This window comes from Gymnoscopelus braueri (genome assembly GCF_963280865.1).
Source record: "Gymnoscopelus braueri genome assembly, chromosome: 14".
In the NCBI taxonomy this organism is placed as follows: domain Eukaryota; kingdom Metazoa; phylum Chordata; class Actinopteri; order Myctophiformes; family Myctophidae; genus Gymnoscopelus; species Gymnoscopelus braueri.
Genome location: NC_137619.1, coordinates 44572683 through 44597495, shown reverse-complemented (window position 1 = coordinate 44597495; position 24813 = coordinate 44572683). Strand labels below are relative to the sequence as shown.

The following is a 24813-nucleotide window of genomic DNA, read 5'->3' as shown; positions in this document are numbered from 1 at the left end:
ATAACATGTACACACCTGCATATGCTAACGTTTCTAAATAGCATGTACACACCTGCATATGATGCTAACGTACACACCTGCTAAAGTTTCTGAAAATAGCGGTGTTAGTGAAGAGGGTGTGAACAAACCGTTGAATAAAGACCATATACAAGATAAACATATATGGCTCCGGAAGAGATACCCATACAAGGAGCCTATGTCTTCCGAGACTGACATTCTGGACAGTGGGCGGAGACCGACATGACCTGAAACTAAGTCTGTCACGATACTCGATCGAAAATGAATCGAAATTGACGTTCGATACAGTGTATTGAAATTACAAGCCGTATTGTGATTCTAGCGCTATTTCATTATGTTATTCATGCACATGCAGACGTCCAAGGGAAGCCTGAGTCGCTGTTGTTTATCTGTGCTTTCCGCGCAGGCGTGCTTCCGACGGGGAGAGAGAACAAATGGTAGTATTGCATTGTAGAGTCCAGTCTGTTATCTTTCATTTCCCCATCTGTCCGGGAAAAAGATGACAGCCAACAATCCCAAACTCCCACATAATTCAACCCGCAGGTCGTGCTCAAGAAAGTGGAGAACACTGGATCTAAAGTATTCTAGAACCACGTTATAAAGTACCAACCAGATCGCATTTGAGCACGAAGTGTGTTGCCTGCGATGTACGTATGAGAAATGAAGGTAAGAGTTACTGAAGGTCTGAGCCATTTACAATTGTTTTCCTTAACTAGAACGTTGTGAGCTCCTCCTCAGAGCGCAGGTATCTGCCAGCCGAGTTGTGTACAGGGCGGCAGTGGCTCCGGGTAGAGTGAACTGGAAACCGCAAGGTTCCCAGTTCGATCCCGGGCTCCCCCAGAGTTAGTGTCGAAGTGTCCTTGAGCAAGACACTGAACCCCTAATTGCTCCCGATGAGCAGGTTGGTGCCTTGCATGGTTTCCTCCTCCATCGGTGTGTGAATATGTGTGGGAATGGGTGAATGTAATGCACAATCTATGTTAAGCGCTTTGGATAAAAGCGCTATAGAAATGCACCATTTATTTATTTGTCTACCCAGGGCCCGCAAACTTTGGAAGGCATAGCCACTTTGAATGGGGGGAAAAAAACCTCATCCTCTTAAAGAAGAATCTGAAAATGTCAATGACAGTTGAGTTGTTAGGGCATAAAACCCCAAGTTTATATTATTAATATGTTATTTATTTATGTCTTTTTTGGACGGGACAGCGCATATTAATGAACACCACACATAAAATGCTGTGTAAATACACCGGATTTAGCAAGAATGCTAATTTCCATCCGTAATCCCCATACAGAAAACAAGCAACATTACAAAAAAGAGCACATATAAATATTACTAAAATCAACACTCAAGAAAACTAGAAAAACCTACATTTTAGCTAATTTAGACATTTTCACAGTTTTGATTGTTCACGATCCATCCTTTTTAGTTGGATCTTAAATGCTCCAAAACTTTAATGACAGTTAAGCAAACCACGTTTCGACCATGCGGTGTGGCGACCATCACCTCTTGGTCGCCGCACATCACATTCCCCTTGGTCCTGGCTGCCTGCATTGCTCTGATTTTATCATCATGGAAATTCAGAAACTTTATGTTGAGGACTCTTGGTGGCGGAGGACGGTTGGATTGTGTTCGCCTCAGGAGCCTGTGTGCTGCCTCGATGATCAAAGGTGAAGGGAAAGTTGTTGGCCCCAAAGCTCACGGAAAGACGTGCACCTAGCTCAGAGCCATAACCACGCCACGATATACAAGCTCATAGCGCGGCACCGAGTGCCGCGCTACGAGCTTGTAGATCTGCTATTTTTGAAAAATCGTGAACACTTTGCAAATCTTTTAATATATATATTTTTAAAGCGAACATTTGTAACTCAAATCGTTGCTTCTGGGGGTCCCTGGAACAAAAAAACAAGATGGGGGTCCGCGGCCAAATTACATATCATTTTGGAGGTCCTTGACATGAAAAAGTTTGAGAACCACTGATATAGCAACATAGTTTTTTTCAAAGAATTGTTAGGATTTAGAAGTCAAGGGTCTCTCTCTCCCAACTCTCAGCCAGATTCCATATGAAGGCAGTGCATCACAACGCCATGGGAAATAGGGGTGATGCTATCACCCCCGTTTTCCCTCCTCCCTGCTCTCCCTCTCCCTTTTCCTTCTTTTCTGGAAATCAACAAAACATTATAAACCTTATGCAAAAAGAAATTTACCCACTTTACACCTGTACAGCAGTGATGAGACAATACAGTTTGATTATCATTCCCGTGGTGGATGGTATACCCTAAACTTAAAAAAATATCTGGAACGATGGACACTTTCGATATCGGTAGGATATCGAAATTCCTTTTCCCTTGGATTTCTTGGATCCTTATGCAACTCCCCAAATAGCCCACGGCCATTTTCACCAGACAAGATTTTCCGCCAGGTTTTTTTCCCCCCAAAACACACTTTTTGATACTCCTCCTCTTACCAATTTCGTCCAAACCTCACCCAAATTGGTGCACCACATGTTTCAAATGTGATCAAGATTGGCAGATTGTTCGGATACCATTCCGATTGACTACGATTGGCCTTCACAATGTGTGGGAGGGGCCCATTTTGCACAAAATGCCAAAAGTATCGCTGGACCGATCGGCAAGAAACTTTGAACACACTCCCAGTAGCCAAGGAAGAACCTCAATGATACGTTTTTCAAATTATCCTGTTATAGCGGCACCATAACTATAACATTTTTTTTAAGTAAAGAAAACCTTACGAGCCAATCATAATTGAATATGCTCCACTCTCCCCAATACTCTCCAGGGTAGCGCACTGCAAATAGCCACTGCAGCACGTTGTGAGCTTATAGATCTGTTATTCTCGGTGTGCGGCACCGTGCACCACAAAACCTATCAAGCCCTTGATTCTTCTAATAGAATGTCAGCGTATGCTAATATGTCTTTGCTGCATCATCGCGCGTTGCATTCCATCATGATAGCACATCGGGCCTGAGTCAGTGGGACCACATAAAGCGCTTGGGATATTTTTTCCTCTATCACCAAAGATAGATGGTTCTACTGGGGCCTTAATCTAGTTCACGTTAAAGATTTGCTGGCCTCCACGAGTCAGGCCTAGCATTGAGATGCCTGCCCTGATTTATATTCACTAGCATGGCGGGAGGGAGCCAAGTGCACTATCTGCAAAGCAGATGCCTGCCGGTGCCCTTGTATTAGGCCTTATATTTCACCTGGAATGAAACTGTTGAGCAAGGTCATGTCCTCAACTCTCTCTCTCTCTTTGCCTCGCTCTATTTCTCTCACTCTCTCAATCTTATTATCTCCCCACATCTCTAGCATACTGTGACATAAAGGCTATTAACGCCCTGACAAATGTTTTACATCTATATCCAAATGGAAATAGAAAATAAACCTTGAGAGATTTTAATTTCCCTCATCCCTAAATATGGGAAGCGCTTGCGGAATCACAAGCGCCGGCGACTGTGGGCCCCAAACCCCTGATGAACACTTTGCCTTCAAAACCAAATTCCTTTCTGTCAGCCCCCATAACTTATGGAGCCGAGATTACAAAGCTACCGATGCAATAAATTAAACTGATGGACAGAATTATGCCCAGTGCTTCCTGCTCTCTCCCCCAATGACGCATACTAGCTTAGCTAAGCTAGCTTAGCTCACGCCTGACAATGAGCGTGATTTAGCACCGACGCATTGGGGGGAGAGAAGAGAAAACATTCACAGACAGAGGCGCCCAGGCCTCACACTGGCCCTCAGCCTAGTGTATAAAACCCTGCTTTAATTCACCCACAAACGTGTCGCCATTAAACGGCTAAGAATAGGGACTGAAGATCATAAATATCCCCTGATTTATTAGCTAACAACAAAGAACATAAGCCCGGCCAAGGAGAGAGGGGGGATTGTTTGACAGAATGTTGTCAAGGAGAGAACAGGGGAGGAAAAACACACTCACTCACTTCTTTCTCTCTCTCTCTCTCTCTCTCTCTCTCTCTCTCTCTCTTCTCTCCGTTTTTGCACAGACACGGCACGCTCTTAGCTAACTTTGACCGGTGGATGTAACCCAGCCTGTATCTCGTGCAGCAGCGTTTTGGAGCAGATGTGTCTGCTCTCTTCTCAATGTGTGACAGACAGAGAGGAGATAAACAGAGAGAAAAGCAAAGAGAGAGAGAGGGAGATGGAGAGAGAGAGAGAGCAGGATAGCTGGCAAGGCACTGGCTAATTTATCTCGCTGAGAGACAGATTAAAGAGAGAGGAGAGTGAAACAAAGTTCCACTGGCTTAATCAGCGGACAGCCTGCTCGCAGAAGACATGATAAATCAGCGCGAGCTTCAGTCCATGAGCCTTTGCACTGCGTAGGAAACATAGCCGTCCTCAGCCAAACAGCAGTATCTTCTAGACTTGCATGGTACACTAGCTTCTGAACTCACACTTACAGTACTGTGTATGTGTCCGTGTTCGGAATCGACAGGCACCCTCCTGTCCTTTTTTTAAGTGCTGTTATGCAGCCTCCTTCTGACGTCGCTCTGTATTCTTAGTAGTGGGCAGTGGTGGAAAAAGTACTCAAATGTTTTATTTAAGTAAAAGTATCGATACTGCACTGTAGAAGTACTCCGTTACAAGTAAAAGTCCGGAATTCCAAATTTACTCGAGTAAAAGTACGAAAGTATTGGTATCAAAATGTACTTAAAGTACCAAAAGTAAAAGTACTAAAATGTTTGAAAATAGCAGATCTACAAGCTCACAACGTGTCGCGATGCGACGCGTTGTGAGCTTGTAGATCGGCTATTTTCAAATAGCCTAGGTATAAAATAAGGCTAAAGTGGTTAATGTATGTTTCATAATATCATAATTTATATCTGAAAAGTAACTAGTAACTAAAGTTTTCAAATAATTGTAGTGAAGTAAAAGTACAATATTTGCCTCTGAGATGTAGTGGAGTAGAAGTAAAAGTATTGCAAATTGGAAATACTCAAGTAAAGTACAAATACCTCAAAATTGTACTTAACTCATTGAGTGCCAATGACGTCGCAGACGTCACGTTTTTCATAAGCCCAGAGTGCCAATGACGTCTGAGACGTCATGAAAAAAAAAAAAAAAAAAAAAAAAAAAAAACTCAAAAAAAACTCTTTTTTTTTTTTTTTTTTTTTTTTTGAAAAAAAAAGGTTCAGAACCCAAGATATGATGATTTGAAGATTTGCTGCTCCATTCACTTCTTGTTTAACTTTTTACTGAAAAAGGCTGTATCTCGGCTCCTAAGCACTTTTTTTTTACAATGTATTTTTGGCCTTGGCACAGGGGTGATATAGCCAGAAATATTTTTGGCACTGAATGAGTTAAGTGAATGTACTTAGTTACTTTCCACCACTGTTTTTGAAGCACTGTTATGCAGCCTCCTTCTGATGTTGCTCTGTATTCTTAAGTTAAGCCCAATTTCTACCTCATCGTATCACAGAATATAGCGGCGAAAATAGCAGATCTGTAAGCTCACGACACGTCGCATGCACGCCACGCTGTGAGCTTACAGATTGGCTATTTTCGCTGCTGCAGTACTTTTACTTCTACTCCACTACATCTCGGTTCCAAATATTGTACTTTTACTCCACTACAGTTATTTGAAAACTAAAGTTACTAGTTACTTTGCAGATATAAATTATTACATTATAAAACATACATTAACCACTTTAGCCCTATTTTATACCTAGGCTACTTGAAAATAGCCGATCTACAAGCTCACAACGTGTCGCTGACGTGTATTTTACTTTTGGTACTTAAAGTACTTTTTGATGCCAATACTTTTGTACTTTTACTCAAGTCAATTTGAATTCCGGACATTTACTTGTAACGGAGTATTTCTATATTAGAGTATTGATACTTAGGTAAAATATCTGAGTACTTTTTCCACCACTGGTTAAGCCCAATTTCTACCTCATCGTATGACAGAATATCGCAGCGAAAATAGCAGATCTATAAGCTCACGACACGTCGCATCCACGCCGCTGTGCGAGCTTATACAGATTGGCCATTTTCGCCGCAAGACGCCGCCGTTCCGACGGAGCATAAATTGGCCATTAGCAGTCGTCTGCAAATGTAAACAAAAGGACTCGAAGTGCCTCGAGCTTTTCCTTTCGGTTATTCGGGCTGCAGGAGGGGGGGGGCTTCTTCTCTAGCTCGCTGTCTTGACAGGGAGGACCCCACCCTTTGAGATTCTAACCCAGGAACAGGAAGAGGGGCTAAGATATCCCCGTGTCATTAGTTCACCGCGAGGTCACAGCTGAGGCCACTCAGAGCGTGATTACACCCTGTGATTTATCTTGCTCTGGAGCCCAAACACAGATAAATCTCCCCAGCTCATCCCCAGCCGTGGGATCCTCACTGTCTGATAAACGGCCCAAGCTGAATAAACAACCCCCACACACACACACACACACACACACACACACACACACACACACACACACACACACACACACACACACACACACACACACACACACACACACACACACACACCTAACCCCCCCCACCCCCCACCCCCATACATTATGAATAATTCATTCGATAGCCGACTCTGTTAAAAGTGTATTTTTGTTTTTTAAATGGCAAAGGTGTTCTTATGATCTTCCTCCAAAGCCTCCGAGCATAATCTTTGATGAAATAGTGTGGAGTCAGAGGTTGGCGGACATTTCTTTTGTTTGGTATAGTTGTAAACTTTATTTCCTTCGCCCCAGCCCCATCGTCCTCTGGTGTTTTCACATAAATATACTTTATGCAAATGATGTCCCGGGTTTTTAGTCTGCGGCAGCGCTGCTCCCGTGTAGATACGGGCCTGTCGGTGACTTTATGACAAAGTTTAAAACCATTCATTACGGTGACCCCTGCGGTAAATTCACTTAGTGGAAAATTGCCCCGGCTTCTCCTGTTTGGTGTGTAGATGTGATCACGAGTGCATTCTTAACTTAATTAATTGGCCGTTTCTGTTGACACGAAATTTATGCAGTAATAATTTGCTCGAAATCGATGCGGAGCGCAGGAAATGAGATATCCATCATGGCCGCTTGTGTTCCGCCAGCTGCACCGCGGTTAATATGAAAGTATTTCAGCCCCATGCTCTAGACCCTGCTGTTTGCGCAGTCAAGATTATATATACCCACGATCCATTGCCTGCCTCGGAGGCGCTCATGGAGGTCTATGATAACAAAGAGTTTAGTGATTTATGGCCTGCTGTGAAAGCAGAACTTGATGAGATTAAACAATTTCATAGCACGAGTGTTTCTCAGGAGGGCCCTCTGATTTGTGGCGGGCGACGGCGACAGTAAATCAGGTTTATATATCTGAAAGCATGCTCAGCAAAGGCGTGCAATTACTGTTTAAGACAGCTACTTTTTATTTAATTTGTATCCCTTGGTTTGTCTCTTTTATTCCCGGGCCTGTCACCATAGACACTCACCTTCATGAGTCCTTCTCTGAGGGAGGGGGGGGGGGGGGGAGGAAGGAGGAAGAGGAGGAGGAGAAGGGGAGCAGGAAGGGCAGGGTAGGGTGGTGGTGGCACTGGTGCTACAGTATCTCTGCCCCGCAGCTTTTTAGAAAAACAACCACAACGAAAACAACCTGGGGGGGACAACAATGGCGGCCACCAAAGCAGAACAACACGGAGCCGTCCATAGAGCGCAGCGGAGTGGGGGGGGGGGGGGGGGCACTCCATTTTTAACCCATTAAGACCGGGAACGCATCTGTGTGTCATTTTAAGATGTCTTTTTGGGCTATTCAAAAATAGCACTCAGCTTGTAGATCTGCTATTTTGGAAAAATCTTGAACATTTGTGTAAATCTTTGAATATATATATATTTTAAAGCGAACATTTGTAACTCAAATCTTTGCTTCTGGGGGATTGTACAAATGTTTTCTAAATCCCAACAGTTTTTTTTGAAAAAAAATTATTTTTCTATATCACGTCAAGGACCCCCAAAAATGATATGTATTTGGCCACGGATCCCCCCATCTCAAAATATGTTGTTCCAGGGACACCCTGCAGAAGGAAAGATTTGTTCCCTTTAAAAAAAATATATATATATATATATATATATATATTTGCACAAATGTTCCAAGATTTAAAAAAGAAAATGCAGATAAACAATCTCATTTAGATGTGTTCCCGGCTTTAATGGGTTAATGCATTGTTTGCCCGCCGCCCGCTCCGTCCCTGTCTAGGGTAAATGGAGTAGGCAGAGAGTGTAATTAGAGCGTCCGGGCTTTGCTCCGTGCCATAAAGATGACATGGTGTAATGATACAGCTTACAGGCCCCGCTGAGGCTTCTTCCGTCTCGCCGCCGGAGAGGATGTGGGTCGTTTGCCCGTGACTTATGATATGTGCGGAAGATGACAGTGTTATCTTTTTTTTTCTTTCGCCAGCGTACAAGAACTCTGAAATGGGGGTGGGGGGGGGGAGTGTCGAGGGTGGGCGGAGGGAGGGGTGGGGGGTTTGGTTCTTAAGGAGTGGTGGTGTAAGAAGCACTTTTTTTTTACTGGAGTAAAAGTATAAAGGTGTTGGCATCAAAATGTACTTAAAGTGCCAGAGTAAAAGTAATCAAAAATATTACGTATCTACAAGCTCACAAACGCATTGCATCGCAAGCTTGTAGATCGGCTAATTTCGAATCGCCGATGTATCAAACGGGTCTTAATGTGTGTTTTGTGATAATAATCTAAATCTGGAAAGTAACTATAGTCACTAAAGCTGTACAAAATTAAAAGTCCAATATTTGTTGTCTCTGAGATGTAGTGGAGTAGTAGTATAAAGTATCAAAATATGAACAGTTAAAGTACCTCAAAATTGTACTAGAGTAAAAGTACTTAGTTACTTTACACCACTGGCTCCTGCGTGGACTGTGGTGCACTTGCACATCCACTACTATGTACCATTGCTGAACTTTGACCGATGCCTGTTAAAGGTGGAGTAAGTGATTTTTCTTTGTTAAAGTAAGTGTTATATATAGCTGTCTGAAATGTTATGCAGTCAGGAGAGACAACTCATATAGGACACTGAAGTATAAACAAGTAAAATTGGAAGTTATGAAACAAAGAAGTGAGCAGACACATTTGGAACTGGAAAACTATCAAATTGAAGCTGATATATGGGTACTCTCTTCTGATTGGCTGAACCGCTACATCTCAAGAGGCAAATATTGTACTTTTTACTCCACTACAATAATTTGACAACTTTAGTTACTTGTTACTTTGCAGATTTAGATTACTAGAGGTTCGGGCCACTGGCCCTCACACCTACGTGGCACCGCCAATCCGACCGGTATGTCTGAGTCATGGTGTCGGGGTTTTAGTCAGAGTACCAGTCTGTCTGTGTCCCTTTTATGCCCAAATATGGAGATCTCTGTATCTGTCGGTTCTTTCCCCTTTTATGCCCATATATGGAGATCCCTGATGTCATCAGTACATTGGCATGCCCATATATGGACATATCGGTCGGATCGGCGATTTTGGACATCCACATATCCGAACTACTCAACGGCGGGCACTAGGGCTTTCACGACTAGAGATTTTTACAGGTCGACTAATTTGACCCAGTGGTAGTCGACTAGTCGAAATTTACATAAAAAAAAAAAAAGGGGAGTGGCATTGTTTTAATGCCATCCTACTACTATATTACTATTATTATTATTATCCTCCTGCCCTTATTTTTATGGCGTTTTAAGGGAAGCGCTTCTCGCACAGCAGCACAGCACCACAGCAGCGTCTCCAAGGATCCCCATTGCCCAATAATAGGCTTTTATTGGGCATACTTTTGACCCCCTTTTGATAAAAAATAAAGTCAGGAGGATAAAAATAATAGTAAGATGGGCCATTACTATGGCATTAAAAAAAAAAAAACTTTTCGACTAGTACCAACAACGTCGACTAGTGGTTATACTAGTCGACTAGTTGGTGAAAGCCCTAGCGGGCACCGCACTCTCTTGGGTCCTTGCCAATGCGTGGGCCGAGTTTGAAGTCGGTTTGGTCCCATATATGCACATGACCATATATGGGCATAGCGGTAGGATCTGTGGCCCTGGACAACCGGAACCAGTGTTGCCATATTCTGTGAGAGAAACAAGCAACCAGCCCAAAAGAAGCGACTATGGGCCACATGAGCACTTTAACACATCGGGTGCCAAAAACGGTCCGGACCGTTTTTGAGAATCCAAACGAGAAGTGCCGAAAACGGTCCGGACCATTTTTGACCCAATTTAATTTTTATACGTGGGGCCCACGTGGGGCGCTCTAACGAAACTTTGGGATCATCCAAGGAGTTTCTGAGAAGGAGAGGCCGGATGTGGATCCATGTCAAAAATCCTTCCGGTCGGCCTTTCCAATGTTATCTCCTTGACTAAAAGCTTAATATCTCCATTTCTTTTTAACGTGGTGGAAGTGAGCCGTTTTCGATCGGCGATCACTCTGCAATGGAGGATCACGTTAGAAATAGTATTGTTCCAGGCGTTAGTCGGGACCCTCCGCCATCTCGCACGCACGCTTTGTTTACATGCACTTCCGCCTCGGGGCTTCTACAGCACGAAACTTATCAACGTAAGTGGATGGAAGAATAGCCGGCACTCAGCGTATAATATTTGAATAAACCTCTGGCACCCAATGTGTTAACATATACATCAGCTATTTTCAAATAGCATATCTACAAGCTTACAACGTGTCGCGATGCGACGCTTTGTAAGCTTGTAGATATGCTATTTTCAAATAAAATCTTGCAGGGAAATTATAATAAGCAGATCTGGCAACCCTGACCGGATCTCGATATGTGTCATAGTGACATGCCTATATATGGCAGTATCGGGTTTGTTTATGGTTATGTCTGAGTCAGAGTGACGTGGCCGTGGCCCTGCCTTACAGTTTATGGACGTAATCAGGTTTGTTTATGGTTATGTCTGAATCAAAGTGACATGGCCATGGTCCGCCGGCTCATTAGCAAATTGAAATTATTTTGCTAATTATATATTTATACAAACCATAGCCTACATTAAGCAAGTGCCACTTCATACTGATGTACAATCTCACAATGTGCCAGGATGCAACGTGTTGTGAGCTTGTAAATCAGCTATTTTTTAAAAAGCTTTTACGCATAAAAAAAATAAAAATACTTTGGTAATACTTTTACTCAAGTAACATTTGGAATATAGGGCTTTCACTTGTAAAAAAAAAGTTAAAAGTAAAAAAAAAAATCTGCACACTTCAACCACTGGCAGGTCTTAAAATTCTCATATGGGGTCAATCTTGGTCATAGAGCCTCATGGCTACTGGCACAAAGAACTGGCTGAGGCGCTTTGTGGTGTGCCGAGGAGGATATGAAAACTTCTGTCTGCAAAAGCCACACAAGTATTATAAAACATTTCTTCAACATTATATCCAACACATTATTTGTAAAAACAGATTTCCTGAATATTGGTTAAATGAGGCTTATATTTTGTTTTACATAATATAAGTCTGCATCTGTATTACCATCTGTATTACTGATCTCTGTGTGTGTGCGTGTGTGTGTGTGTGTGTGTGTGTGTGTGTGTGTGTGCGTGTGCGTGTGCGTGCGCGTGTGATAAGATAAGATAATGAGATCTCTGTGTCGATCGCACAATGTATCCATTTGTGTGTGTGTGCACGCGTGCACATGGGTTCGTGCACCCGTGGAATTTTGCTTGTTTTGAAGTTGTGTTTATATGTTGCGCGAGTGTGTGTGTCTGTATCCTTGGGTGAATATGTGAGTTGTGCATCTGTCTACACATCATGCCATATCTTCCCAGAAAACATCAAGAGATCTCATTATTTCGACATATCTCAGGGCTTTTTCTCTCCTCTCTCCTTTTTTCTTCCTGTACGCCTCGAGTCAAAATTAGTTTCCATTCCCTCTGTGATCTTCCCTGACTGAAGCCGGGGCTGAAAAGTAAAGAAAAATGGCGTGCTTTCACAGCGAGGCCGAGTCAAACACAGACTTCACAGCAAGGCTGAGTCAAACACAGCCGCAGTCTGAGTTAAGCATCGCTAAGTAACCTTCACATTTCACTCGTGTGAAGAGCTAATTTCCTTTAAGTTCACATGTCACTTTTTTGTGGCTCTTCTATTTTTTGCGGGTCCTCTTCAAAATGTCTCCCGGCTTCTAATTGCATAGGAAACATTCCAGACAAGCCGGTGTGACAGGACCGCTCCTGGAGTCTTCAATTATTAAGCATCCACACACACACTCCTGAAAACAGCCCTGACGTTAGCTACAGCCCCTAATCGCAACAGAAAGCCTCGTGATATGTCACACTTCTGAGGTGCTGTGTTTGTGTTTGTTCGTGCGCGCGCGCGCGTGTGTGTGTGTGTGTGTGTGTGTGTGTGTGTGTGTGTGTGTGTGTGTGTGTGTGTGTGTGTGTGTGTGTGTGTGTGTGTGTGTGTGTGTGTGCGCGTGTGCGTGTGCGTGCAACTACCAAGGAAAGAGGAAAATATTTCCCCAGCTGAAGAGATGCAAAACTCTTGACAAAAATAATTTCAGTCACAGCTAAATCATACAATTCCCTGTTTCCTTGTGTTTGGAACTCAACAGGGATTACGAGCACACGAGAAAATTGCACAAACCCCAGTGTCTTGTTTTGTTGTTTCTAAAAGTGTAATCACTGTTTTAACTTGGCACAGCATTCAGTGCATTTTATCTATCATAACAAGCTTAATAATGATTATTAGTATTGGAATGTTTCATATTATTGACAATTGTACCGATGAAAAGGTCATGCCGTACGGGACAAAATAAGAAATTGCCCCCAGCTAGTTTTAATGGGTACACTTGTGCTGCAGACTTGCACTTGAATTACCTGTACTTCTTCCGCATGGCAAGTTCAAACAAAAGGTCGGATAGCTTTTTAAAATTTCAACCAAAACCAAAACGAAAAAAAAAAAAAAAAAAACGAGAAAAAAAGAAAACAGCCTTATTACCATCTAAGAGTGGGTGATATGGTCGATTAACTTCGAGTAGCGTTCAACCTTTGTTCGCCCAAACGCTTAACCACACACAAGACACAGTGGCACTGGGGGCCGGGGGATGCGTGTCCACGCTCTGCGTGCCTCATGCCCCCGAGCCAAAACGGCAGAAACAGTTGCTCTTGTGATCAGCGATCATATGATCCATTTACTCGGAGCAAGTTCATTGGAGTAGAACTGGTAAATCATTAAACACACGCTCAGCTGTCTTCCCGCTGAGCAGAGAGCTGCTTTACAGCCCACAAGCTCAGCCTACCGTCGCATCAAATGTTCTCCCCGCCGCCATTACCTAAGAAAACACTATTAATACTTCTCATATACGCACGACACATCGCACAGCCTGGTCCCCGCCTATTAAGGCGCAATTACAGTATCAAGGTCAGACATATAAAAACTGTTGACATGTGAGGCACTAGCGCTGCCACGGTTAGGGTTTTTCACCGTGCCAGTTGCAGACTTCTTTCAGCGTAATGCATATTGCAAAGATTTGGCCTCGAGATTGTGTTGCAAAGGGTAGCCAATGTTTAGTTTCACGGTTTCAAGTTTTTTTTTGCTGTGTAAAACAGGTAAAGCACACTCACACATGAAATACACACGTCGCTAAGCAGCTTAGAGCAAGGGACAGTTATCACTAACCTTAAATTTAAAAGTCCTATTTTATACATAATCTTGCTACAATTTTGTGCAGCAAAAATAACTGATCTACAAGCTCCCAACATGTCGCATCACAGTGCGTTGTGAGCTGGTAGATTTGCCGTTTTGTTTGGGGGGGGGATTAATGTTTTGAAAATTGTTGAACTATAATGACATGCGCAAAATAGGGAACGCAGTGTTAAAGGATGGGTCAAGGAAGTGCAAAAATGTACATACTATAAACATATTTTTGCAGATACATCGCTGCTGAGTTTGAATTAAACAAATATGACCCAAGACCCTTTTATTACAGAATTAGAGCGGCTTTTATTTTGCCATTGCTGTCAGATGTTGTTCATGTAAACAAGCCGCAAGATCTCGCCCCCTTGTTATTTATTTATTTTTTAAAAGGTTCCATTGTTTTGTAACCCCTATACTTCAGAAGCCGGGAGAAAATGAACGGTAAAAAAAAAAGAAGAAGATTCCATCCAAGTGAAGAAATAAACGTGTCGTTGCCGGCGTTAAATGTTGACTCAAATAAGTTCACAAGCTGTGTCTTCCTCTGATCTCATAACGACATCAGAAAAGCAGCACCAGAAGAGAGAGAGATAAAAAAAAAAGTTGCAATGCTCAGACACAAAAGAAATATTCAGATATAGACCCAAAGAGAAAACATATCAAAAGACATTTTTATACATGTCTCTTTTTGCGAGCACAGAAAGCAAAGAAATGGTGTCAAGAGAAAACAAAACAGAAGGCTTGGTTCTTCCCAAAAATTGCTTTAAGCTAAAAAAAAAAAAAAGAATTCTCTCTCTCTCCCTCTCTCCCTCTCTCCCTCTCTCTCTCTGAGGCAGGACAGGGGCCGTCTTTGCACCCTCTGATAGGTTTGCGCCGGGCGGGCGGCTGATGCTAGGCAACAACATTCCTGTGCCCTAAGTAGCAAGTAAGCCTCTGGCTGAACTCCTTTGATGTGGCTGTCAGGCCACATTTATTTCCTTTTAGTACTTTGTCTACTTGTCCAGATGTATAAGGAGATAAAAAAATAAAAAAAAGAAGAAGGGGGCTGGTGTTTACACTGCTCTCCCTCTCTCTGTAGCTCCCCGGCTGTAATTAGATTGTATTGCTTGCTGGTCATCAGTTCCTTAAAGTAGGGGAGATGAGGTGAGGTTGAAGCAGGGATATGAGCCAGTAGGTGTGTACTAGGATCTGAACCCCGGAGTCGTGTGGGTCAGCCAACGTTTTTTTCCCCTTTTTCTCCTTTGTACGTGATAGTGTTTTGTATTTGTCGATGACGTGTATTATCGTGTTATTTTTTTAATGCTATGTTGATGAATTGAATGCATAGGACCACAATGGAAACAAGTCCCCATGACTTGTTTTGTGTTAGCCTTAATGTCTGACTGTACCTTGTGCTGTTTACGTTTCCGACTAATAAAGCATTCAACGTCTGTCTGTCTTGTCTTGTCTGTCTTGTCTTGTCTGTCTGTGTGTGTGTATATATAGGAACGCGTTGTGGAAATAGTTTGGTGCATATGTGTGCGCGCGCGCGTGGCAACTGTTATACTTTGTGGAGCTCCAAAGTCATCGTAATCACATTCCCGGGTGAGATTGTTCCAGATCAGTTGACGTCAGTGTAGTATACTGTAACACCCATCAAGATTTCAAATCCCACCGCCAAGCCTTGCCAAACTTCGCAAAAACTTTGTCACACAGTCGCATTTCAAAAACACACCCAGAGATAGCTCAGCTTTCCCTGACTGACTTTTTTCTTTATGTGCGTGCGTGTGTGTGTATGTGTGTGTGTGCGTGTATGTGTGTGTGTGCGTGCGTGCGTGCGTGTGTGCGTGTAGGCTACATTATGTGTGTGCGCGCGCGCGCGTGCGTGTGTGTGTGTCACATTTTCAGGAACCCCTCTGTGGAGGTGGTTGTGTGCTCGGCGTGGGTCGCTTTGTGTTTTGCTTGTCTACTGTCTCTCCATCCCTCCTCCCCTGTCTCGATCTTCCTGCCTCTCTCTCTCTCTCTCTCTCTCTCTCTCTCTCTCTCTCTCTCTCTCTCTCTCTCTCTCTCTCTCTCTCTCTCTCTCTCTCTCTCTCTCTCTCTCTCTCTCCCTCTGTCTGTCTCTCTCTCTCTCAGGGTGATATGTTGGAAGCAATAATCACTATTGCCTCTGGGTTTATCAGCGTTTATTCGCATAACAACAGAGAGAGAGAGAGAAGACAGACACCACTGTTGTGATGTATTATCCAGTATGGGAATCATCTTTCATAATGACATTTAACAGAGCTTCCTCTCTCTCTCTCTCTGCCCCCACCCGTCCCTCCCTCTCTCTCTCTCTCTCTCTCTCTCTCTCTCTCTCTCTCTCTCTCTCTCTCCCCCCCCCCCCTCTGTCCACCCTTTATCATCAGAGATTTCGCGGTGTACTCCCCAGCCTGTAAATTTGTGCCGCATTATCATAAGCCGTGGTGATAACTCACGTTGCACAGAAGACAATAATGATGTGAACACTCAGCATATGCCCCGGGCCGAGCAAATTAAAACAATACTCAGCTTGATGAGCAGACTAATCTGGACAGCACAGAGAGACACAGATAGAGAGACAGGGAGAGAGAGAGAGAGAGAGAGAGAGAGAGAGAGGGGGAAAGAGAGAGGGGTGGGGCGAGTGGGTTCAGAGGGATCTTATATAGATGACACTGCAGCACCTCCCTCTGGTCAGTGCAGGAACAACCGACGGACACAGGAGAGGAGGAAAGAGAGAGAGTATGAGAGAGAGAGGAAGGGGCAGTGGTGGAAAGTAACTAAGTACATGTACTCAAGTACTGTACTTAAGTACAATTTTGAGGTATTTGAACTTTACTTAAGTATCTCAAATTTCCAATACTTTTACTTCTACTCCACTACATCTCAGAGGCAAATATTGTACTTTTACTCCATTACAATTATTTGAAAACTTTGGTTACTCGTTACTTTGTAGATTTGGATTATTATTACAAAACATACATTACCCACTACACCCTACATTTCGGCCATTTGAAAATAGCCGATCTGCTATTTTCAAAAGATTTGTATACTTGAACTGGGACATTTTGCCAGAGGTTGTTTCCATTGTGGTCCATTGTACTCAATTAATCAGTAAGACACACAATACATACAATACATACATATAACATATACATACAATTGACAAGTGCTACTGCCTGAAAATCGGAACGATATTTCTCCCCTGAGCAAGCAGACCGGCTCTGTTAGCTCAGTGGTTAAACGGTCAGCACGCAGGACGCCTGGGTTCTAATCTGGGATCGAAAATCCGAGTGCCTTGTTAAGTGGTCAGATGGGTGGGCGGCGAACGCCATCAAGGTTTTCAAACGAGACCCGATCCACAAAAGGTCGGGAACCGCTGGTCTACGTGTCTAACCCGAACACGTACGAAGGACAAACGCGTGTCCACCATGCTCCCGTTCCTCCGTAATAAAAGAGGAATAGAAGGGCAATGGCGGCGCAAATGTTGTTGATTTGCTGTTGCATCGCGTTGCACGCTATACCACGCTACATCACAGAGTGTGGCGTGTCTACTGAACATCCCCAACAGTGTGTTATGTCTTCAGCACAGTCAAACCAGATCCTCAATCCATCATCTTGTCTTTGAATTTGCTCTTTGATGTGAGTGTCAGCTCTGCGGCGATCCAAACGTTGTCGTAATAATTCAAACGCTGTCAGAAAGGTTTGATGGATTCATCGTGTACATGATTATTGTGACCCTTTTCAGTTTTTTCCTCTCCAAAAATCAAGGCCTGTCCACGTTCGACCTTTGAGACCGCTGTGCCCATGAGCAATAATACCATGGGTTTTGATTCTTTCTCTGTAAAAGAAAAAGGGTATAGTGATCAAACTCAGGCCTATAGTCCATCAGCCTTCTTAACCACTTAAACACTCTAGATTTCATAAATTGGACCTGAGTTGGTTCTGTACTTTTTTCCCTCTTCTACACCAAAAAATAACCGATCGTTGTGAGCTTGTAGATCGGCTATTTTTGGCTACTATTCCCCCCAGAATATGGACGCGGGTGTTCAAGTGATTAACAGAGAGAGAGAGGGAGAGAGCGAGAGAGAGAGAGAGAGAGCACCCCTTGATAACAGCTGGGATTCAGATTGAGTTCTTTGCGTTAGTTCGCCCGTCCGTTCGCCCCAGACTTTCATTCCCATCATCCCTTGACTCTCTTTCTCATCCTCTGGACGGGTCATCGACTAAAGTGAAAGAGTGCAGAGGAGGAGGAGGAGGAGGAGGAGGAGTGTGGGGAGGGAGGCGTGGGGGTAGTGGGGGGGAGGGGGGTCCGGACATGGAAGAGCTGGCTGATTAATGTTGTGTGGGTGGGGTGGAACGGGAGGCAGAGAGAGAGAGGGACAGGGATGAGTAGCGGGGGCCACGGAGGTTGGGACAGGGCGGGTGTTTGATCAGCGGCCATGACATCGGGGAGGAGGGGACGGTGGCGTCATGCGTGGCGAGGGGGGGAGGGAGGGAGGGAGGGGGAGGGGGGAGGGTTGGGCGAGGGCTCTGATGTTGACAGCGAGTATAGCCGTTGGGGAGCTGGGGGGGTGACTGACAGGAGGGTGGGTGGCTAACAGGGGAGGGGCCACAGCTCTATCCAAGTTGCCCCAGTTGACCGAGTGGTTCTCAAAGGAACCCCCAGGAGTCCTTGAAGGGGTTCCACAAGGGCGGTCCCCTGTAGAAATCTGTTGAAAATGTTGACAGAAAAATCTGTATATGTTGAAAAATGTTACACAAATGCATTTTTGGTGAAATATTACACAAATATTTTTTTCTAGGGGTCCCTGACACAACATATTTTCAGATGGGGGGTCTGCGGCGAAATACATGTAAATCTGGGGGTCCTTGTCATGAAAATGTTTGAGAACCACCGGCCCAGTTAGCCCCCCCCCCCCCCCAATCCGCCCCTCCTGTCCTAGTCTGTGGGTGGTGGTGTTAATAATATGGCAACTGGGAAGATTAATTGTGGACAAGCACCAGGATTAGGAGGGGCTTTGAGGGGGACGGACGGACGGGGGGGGCCGAGCTTCTTGATCTCTCAGGCAGGGCAGGAAATGAGGCGGGCAGGAGCACAGGAACCAGTGGGCCGGCTGCTAAAAGCCCAGTAGAGTATAGAGAGAGCAGAGGCTCCCTATAGTTTTTTAAGGTTGGAGACCAAAAGGAGAAATTTGGTGGCTCTCCCCCGGTACGCAAACTTACAAAAGTACAAAAAATCACACCCTGTGTGAAGTGGGCGGTGTCTTGCTAGCTAATCACAATACTGAATGGAGTCAACCAATCATGTACAAAAAATAAATACATTTATTGAAACACTCTTTATGATGGAAGAAACCATAACTTAAAAAAAACAAATTTATGTTTTTTTTAAAGTTATGGTTTCTTATATAGGGCTATGCACATGTGTCATGTGACACTGGCCAATCACAGTCCTGAATAGACTGTGATTGGCCAATCACGGTGCAGGGTTAGGCGGGGTACATTTGTGGCCAATCACAGCGCAGGATTTGTTGTACAAATATCCAAACCTCACTTATAGGGGGGGTTTCACCGCCCAAAAAAAGCGTACGTTGCTATAATCAGTGGTTATCACTTTTTCATGTCTAGGACCCCCAAAATTATATTTATTTTCCCGCGGACCCCCATCTCAAAATATTTTGTTCCAGGGTCCCCCAGAAGCAAAGACTTGAGTTAAAAATGTTCGCTTTAAAACAATATATATTCCAAGATTTGCACACATTTTCACGATTTCTCAAACATAGCAGATCTACAAGCTCGTAGCGCGGCACTCGGTGCTGTTTTTGAATAGCCAAAGTGTAAAATAATGCTTTTTATCTCAAATAAAAAAAATGACACAGATGCGTCCCAGGTCTTAATTGGTTAAGCCCTATTTCAAAAGTAGTGAAAATAGCCGATCTACAAGCTCACAAAAAAAACTTTTTTTGAAGACGTCTGAAGTTCTTTTGAGGTGTGTCGTTCTCCTTGGTATTGCAGCAACAACAAAAAATAGCCAAACAAAAACATAAAAAGCAATAAAATAACGATAGCAATAATAGTAAATAAAAATAGTAGTAAAATATAATAGGCTATTGCACACGGTGAGGTGACAAAAGGACAGCAGAGTGAGCGTCGCTGTAGAGGGAAACGTCTCACACCAGGAGACAGTAGTTGTTATATTATATCGTGTCGACAGATGCTGTGTTTTATTATTTTACTGTATATATATGACCAGTGGTGGAAAAAGTACTCATGTTTTTTACTTAAGTAAAAGTATCAATACTGCAATGTAGAAATACTCTGTTACAAGTAAAAGTCCGGAATTCAAAAATGTAGTACTAAAGTATAGGTATCAAAATATACTTAAAGCATAAAAGTAAAAGTACTCATTATGCAGAATGTCCCATTTCACGTTTTCAAATGTGTAAAAATCTTTTGAAAATAGCAGATCTACAAGCTCACAATGCGCCGCGATGCGACGCATTGTGAGCTTGTAGATCGGCTAGAAGTGGTTAATGTATGTTTAGTAATAATAATTAAAATCTACGTAATCTATGTAACTAGTAACGTCAGTTTTCAAATAATTGTAGTGGAGTAAAAGTACAATATTTGCCTCTGAGAAGAAGAAGTAAAGTAGAAGTAAAAGTACTGAAAATTGGAAATACTCCAGTAAAGTAGAAGTATACCTCAAAATTGTACAAACACACACCATGATGGTTGTGCATTCCAGTTTTTATTGGTTTCTATTCAAAATAAACCACACCATCTAAACCAGTGATTCCCAACCCGTGGGCCCTGAGGATGTTGCAAGTGGGGCCCCCAAATAATTGGCAAAACAAGAGTTGAATAGCATTATTATCGACCACTTGAACCTTGGCTGCCCTGTTCTGGGGGCGAACATTCAGTGAAAATAGCCTAATTGTAGCCTAAAAAGCCTAAATTGTGAGCTTGTAGATCTGCTGGTTGTCGCTTATTTAGTGAAGAGCAGTGGTTTTCAACCAGTGGTCCGGGGACCACCAGTGGTCCTTGAGGGAGTACCAGGGGGTCCCCAGCTAAATGAGTTAACATAGCGTCACAGTCATTTTTAACCACTTAGCTTTGGCTATTAAAAAATAGCAGATCTACAAGCTCGTAGCGCGGCCCGAGTGCCGCGCTACGAGCTTGTAGATCTGCTATTTTTGAAAATCCTTGAAAAAGTGTGCATATCTTTGAATATTTATATTTTTTAAAGCAAAAATTAACTGAAATCTTTGCTCCCTGGTGGTCCCTGACACAAAACATTTTCAAATGGGGGTCCGCGGCCAAATATATATCAATTTAGTAGCCTGGTAAACCCTCCCTCCAGAAATCTCATTTGTATTTTATTTATCAAATGGAAATGAGATTTCCGGAGGGAGGGTTTACCAGGCTATCAATTTAGGGGTCCTTGGCATGAAAAGGGTTGAAAACCACTGGTGTAGAGAAAAAAACAGGAGGGGCCTAGTACAGAGCCCCTGGGGGACTCCGGTCAACTAAGTATATAGGGTTTAAGTGGTTAATGGTGATAGTACAGTATGTTTCAATATGCCATAGCAGAGCAATGCTACTTCTGTCAACAATAGCATTTCCATTCAGAGCCGTGCCATGTCAAAAAAAAAGAAAAGAAGCACAATAGCCTGGCAACTACTGTAGTAATGTCTCAAAAAATAGTTCCATGTTGTCCATTTGTCTCCCCGGTGTAATACGAGACACATGCTGACCAGACCCCCCTAATGCCTTTGAGAGATAGTATCTGAAGGCATATTATGTGATCGTTTTCAATTCACACAGCCACTCTCTCTCTCTCTCTCCCCCGCCCATGAAGAATATGTTTCCGTTTAGCGGCGTCCAAACCCCTTCCATTTCTCAAGGTTATGCATGGGCCTGTATAGAGGAGCAACAATAAAAGGAGGGGGAAAAAAATTCAACTCCAAAAAACCATCGCTAATATGTATTTGTCAGTTGGGGTCTCTTGCTATGATTAAAGGCCGAGTGAATTTCTTCCTGCAGGAGAGGAAAGTATTTCTGCAAAGGCATCAGATATCGCTGTGTCATGATAAAGTGGCTGCTCCAACCGGCTAAAAGGCTAAGAGAAAGGGAGGAGTATGTTTTTTAGACCTTGAAAGTGCAGAAAAACAACAGCAACAACAACAGCAGCAACGCAAGAAACTCTTGGCCTTGTTTGGTGGAACACGCTTCGAGACTTCTTCTGGCTGCTGTTTACTCAGAGACTCTGGAACATCTACTTAACACTTGTTTTGTTCTCTGTAATGCCTCTGCTAACAATAAGTAGTGGACAGTAACTGTAACTACTGTCATTATAAGTAATTATTTATCTAAGTCCAAGTTCATAATCAAGAAGTTATTTTATGTATTTCATGTCTTTTGAGTCAAGTTGTAGTAATGCTTTTATTTTTGAAGTGTCAAAGTCACGTTCTGTGTCTCGTTGGTCTGCTCTCATGTGAATGGGGTTCACACAGGACTTTTGCATTAACAGAAGCAGCAAACAGCAAGGTGCAGAAGCTCGGTGCTATGCTGGGCACAAGAGACCGTCTAAACTTAAAGTTATAAGAAAGGTTACTGTCTAAGAGTTATAAGAAAGGGTTATAAGGACCTGAAGACTGAAGAGTACTCCCTTTATGTGTAGCATGCAGCCAATGAGGTATTTGTTTGTTTGTTTGTACTGTCTGTATTTTACTCTGGTAAATGTCTATTTTACATGCTGTGCATGATGTCATCTTATGTTTTTATAACATGCTTGTTTTATGTTTATTGTTTAGTTGGTGGATTTGAAGGGATTTGAAGTCTATTGCAAATAAATCAGTAGCAAGGAAACCACTTGTGTCTGTCTGTGCATGGAGGGAGTAACAGTAACGAAGTACATTTACTCGATTTTTTTTGTATAGCGTTGCTGTCGGGCAGAAACCTCTTACTGAATCTCCATATTCTAACTTTTTGCGTTTTTTCGTAAATGAATGCCCTTCGTGATCTAGTAGCAGACATGCAAGCTTGAGACGCGGCGTGAAGCGACACGTTTTGAGCTTGTAGATCTGCTACTTTTGCTCTTTTTGAATTTTGAATTCTGAAAAGTGACAGTTTTGGGCATATGAGGTTTCCACCCGACAGAGACGAATCAGACGATATGTATTTACTTGAGTATTTGTATTTTTGGATACTTACGACTTTTACTCCACTACATGTCGAGTGGTGGGGATATTGGGGTGGGGGCTTTTCTGCCTTTATTTATAGTGGAAAGTGGAGATGGACAGGAAACAGGGAGAGAGAGAGATGTGGAGAGACATGCAGGAAAGATCGACGTGAACGGGACTCGAACCCGCGTTGCACTGTCAGGCTACTTTTAGAGCCTAGGTGGCCGGAACCGCTAAGCCACGGTCCGGGCCCAAATATCGTACTTTTTGACTACCACTACAATTCTAGGAAGGGAAAAAAAGTGCATTATATTTCGAATACTGATATTTTTTTTCAGAAAATGTGCAGCTTTGAAACTCCTGGCTGCTGTTTACTCCCAGACTCTGGAACATGTAGTTACACTTGTTTTGTCTCCACTCTCCACCTCTGCTATAACAATCAATACCTTTCTCATTGTGGCTGTGAAGCCAGGAGTCTATGCCTCTCGTGTCGTAGCCTGAAACAGACATTTTAACCACCGAGCGAGCCCTGAAAGCGGTGAAAAAGAGCGAGCGGTGAAATTTGTTCTCTACCCGTACAGCGTGGCTGTGTAGAGGAGGCTAGCCGTCTATAAGAGGGTGTGTGTGTGTGTCTGTGTGTGTGTGTAACCATTCACACATTTGATGAAAAATAATAATAATTGAAGATTTTGAAAACATTTTGCCTATATGACGACATGCCTGAAAAATAGGGGACTCCAGGTTGAAAGTGGCTAAAACGTACAAGTTGCAATAACGGAAAGGTGCCTGAAAGCCAGAGACGGGCTGGTGGAATCCCTGCCCATACGTGGGACCAGTGCTGGAAAAAGTACTCAAATGATTTACTTAAGTAAAAGTACTAATACTGCAATATATAAATACTCTGTTACAAGTATTACAAGTAAAAGTCCAGAATTCAAAATTTACTTGAGTAAAAGTACAAAAGTATTGGCATCAAAATGTACTTAAAGTACCAAAAGTAAAAGTACTAAAATGTTTGAAAATAGCAGATCTACAAGCTCACAACGCGTCGCGATGCGACGCGTTGTGAGCTTGTAGATCTGCTATTTTCAAATAGCCTAGGTATAAAATAGGGCTGAAGTGGTTAATGTATGTTTTATAATGTAATAATTTATACCTGAAAAGTAACTAGTAACTAAAGTTTTCAAATAATCGTTGTGGAGCAAAAGTACAATATTTGCCTCTGAGATGTAGTGCAGTAGAAATAAAAGCACAGAAAATGGGAAATACTCCAGTAAAGTAAAAATTCCTCAAAAGTGTACTTAAGTACAGTACTTGAGTAAATGTACATAGTTACTTTACACCACTGCGTGGGACCGCCCCTCCGATAGCAGGGGGGGGGGGGGCTATGTTTGGCCTTGTCCGAGTGTGAGTGGCGTCTGACCTGGCCATGCCCCCCCCCTCCCCCCCGCAGGAGAGGTCACCATGACAGAGGCTTCCCCTGACCTCTCCTCCTCCTGCGACCAGCCCAGTGGAACAGATCATCAAAGAGGCCGAAGAAGGATGTGGAGCTCCTTTTTCCTGCTCCCGCCGTTACAACACAAAAAGCAATGAAAGATGTCCTGCCACCGTCTGCCATAAAACCAGACAGGGGGGGAGGGCTCCCCTAGCGTTTCCTGTACCCTCTCCCTCCTCTGGAGGATTTACGGCACACAGAACAGTCGAAGCCGCCCGGTGACAAATCCTTGTCATTTTCAGGCCTTGTCTGTCTATCTCCTTCCTCAATATTTATTCAGCCTTTTTTCTGCCCTCATTTTTTTCTCCCAGGTACCCACTGATCCCAGATCAGACGTTAGTCCCACGCCCTACACCCCGCTACCCACAGGATCCAGAGATGCCAAGAACCACAAAGGTAAGGAACCCCCCCCCCCCACACACACACCACCCCTCCACCACCACCAGC

General features: G+C 43.3%; 1 protein-coding gene across 1 annotated transcript in view; it reads left to right on the top strand.

Moving 5' to 3' along the window:
• lrmda (leucine rich melanocyte differentiation associated) overlaps positions 1 to 24813 on the top strand; it is a 363776-nt gene that overhangs the window by 287716 nt on the left and 51247 nt on the right. The window contains exon 6 of the mRNA XM_080449796.1: positions 24678 to 24762. Within this exon, the coding sequence (XP_080305922.1) occupies positions 24678 to 24762 (85 nt within the window). The remainder of the gene's footprint in view (positions 1 to 24677; positions 24763 to 24813) is intronic.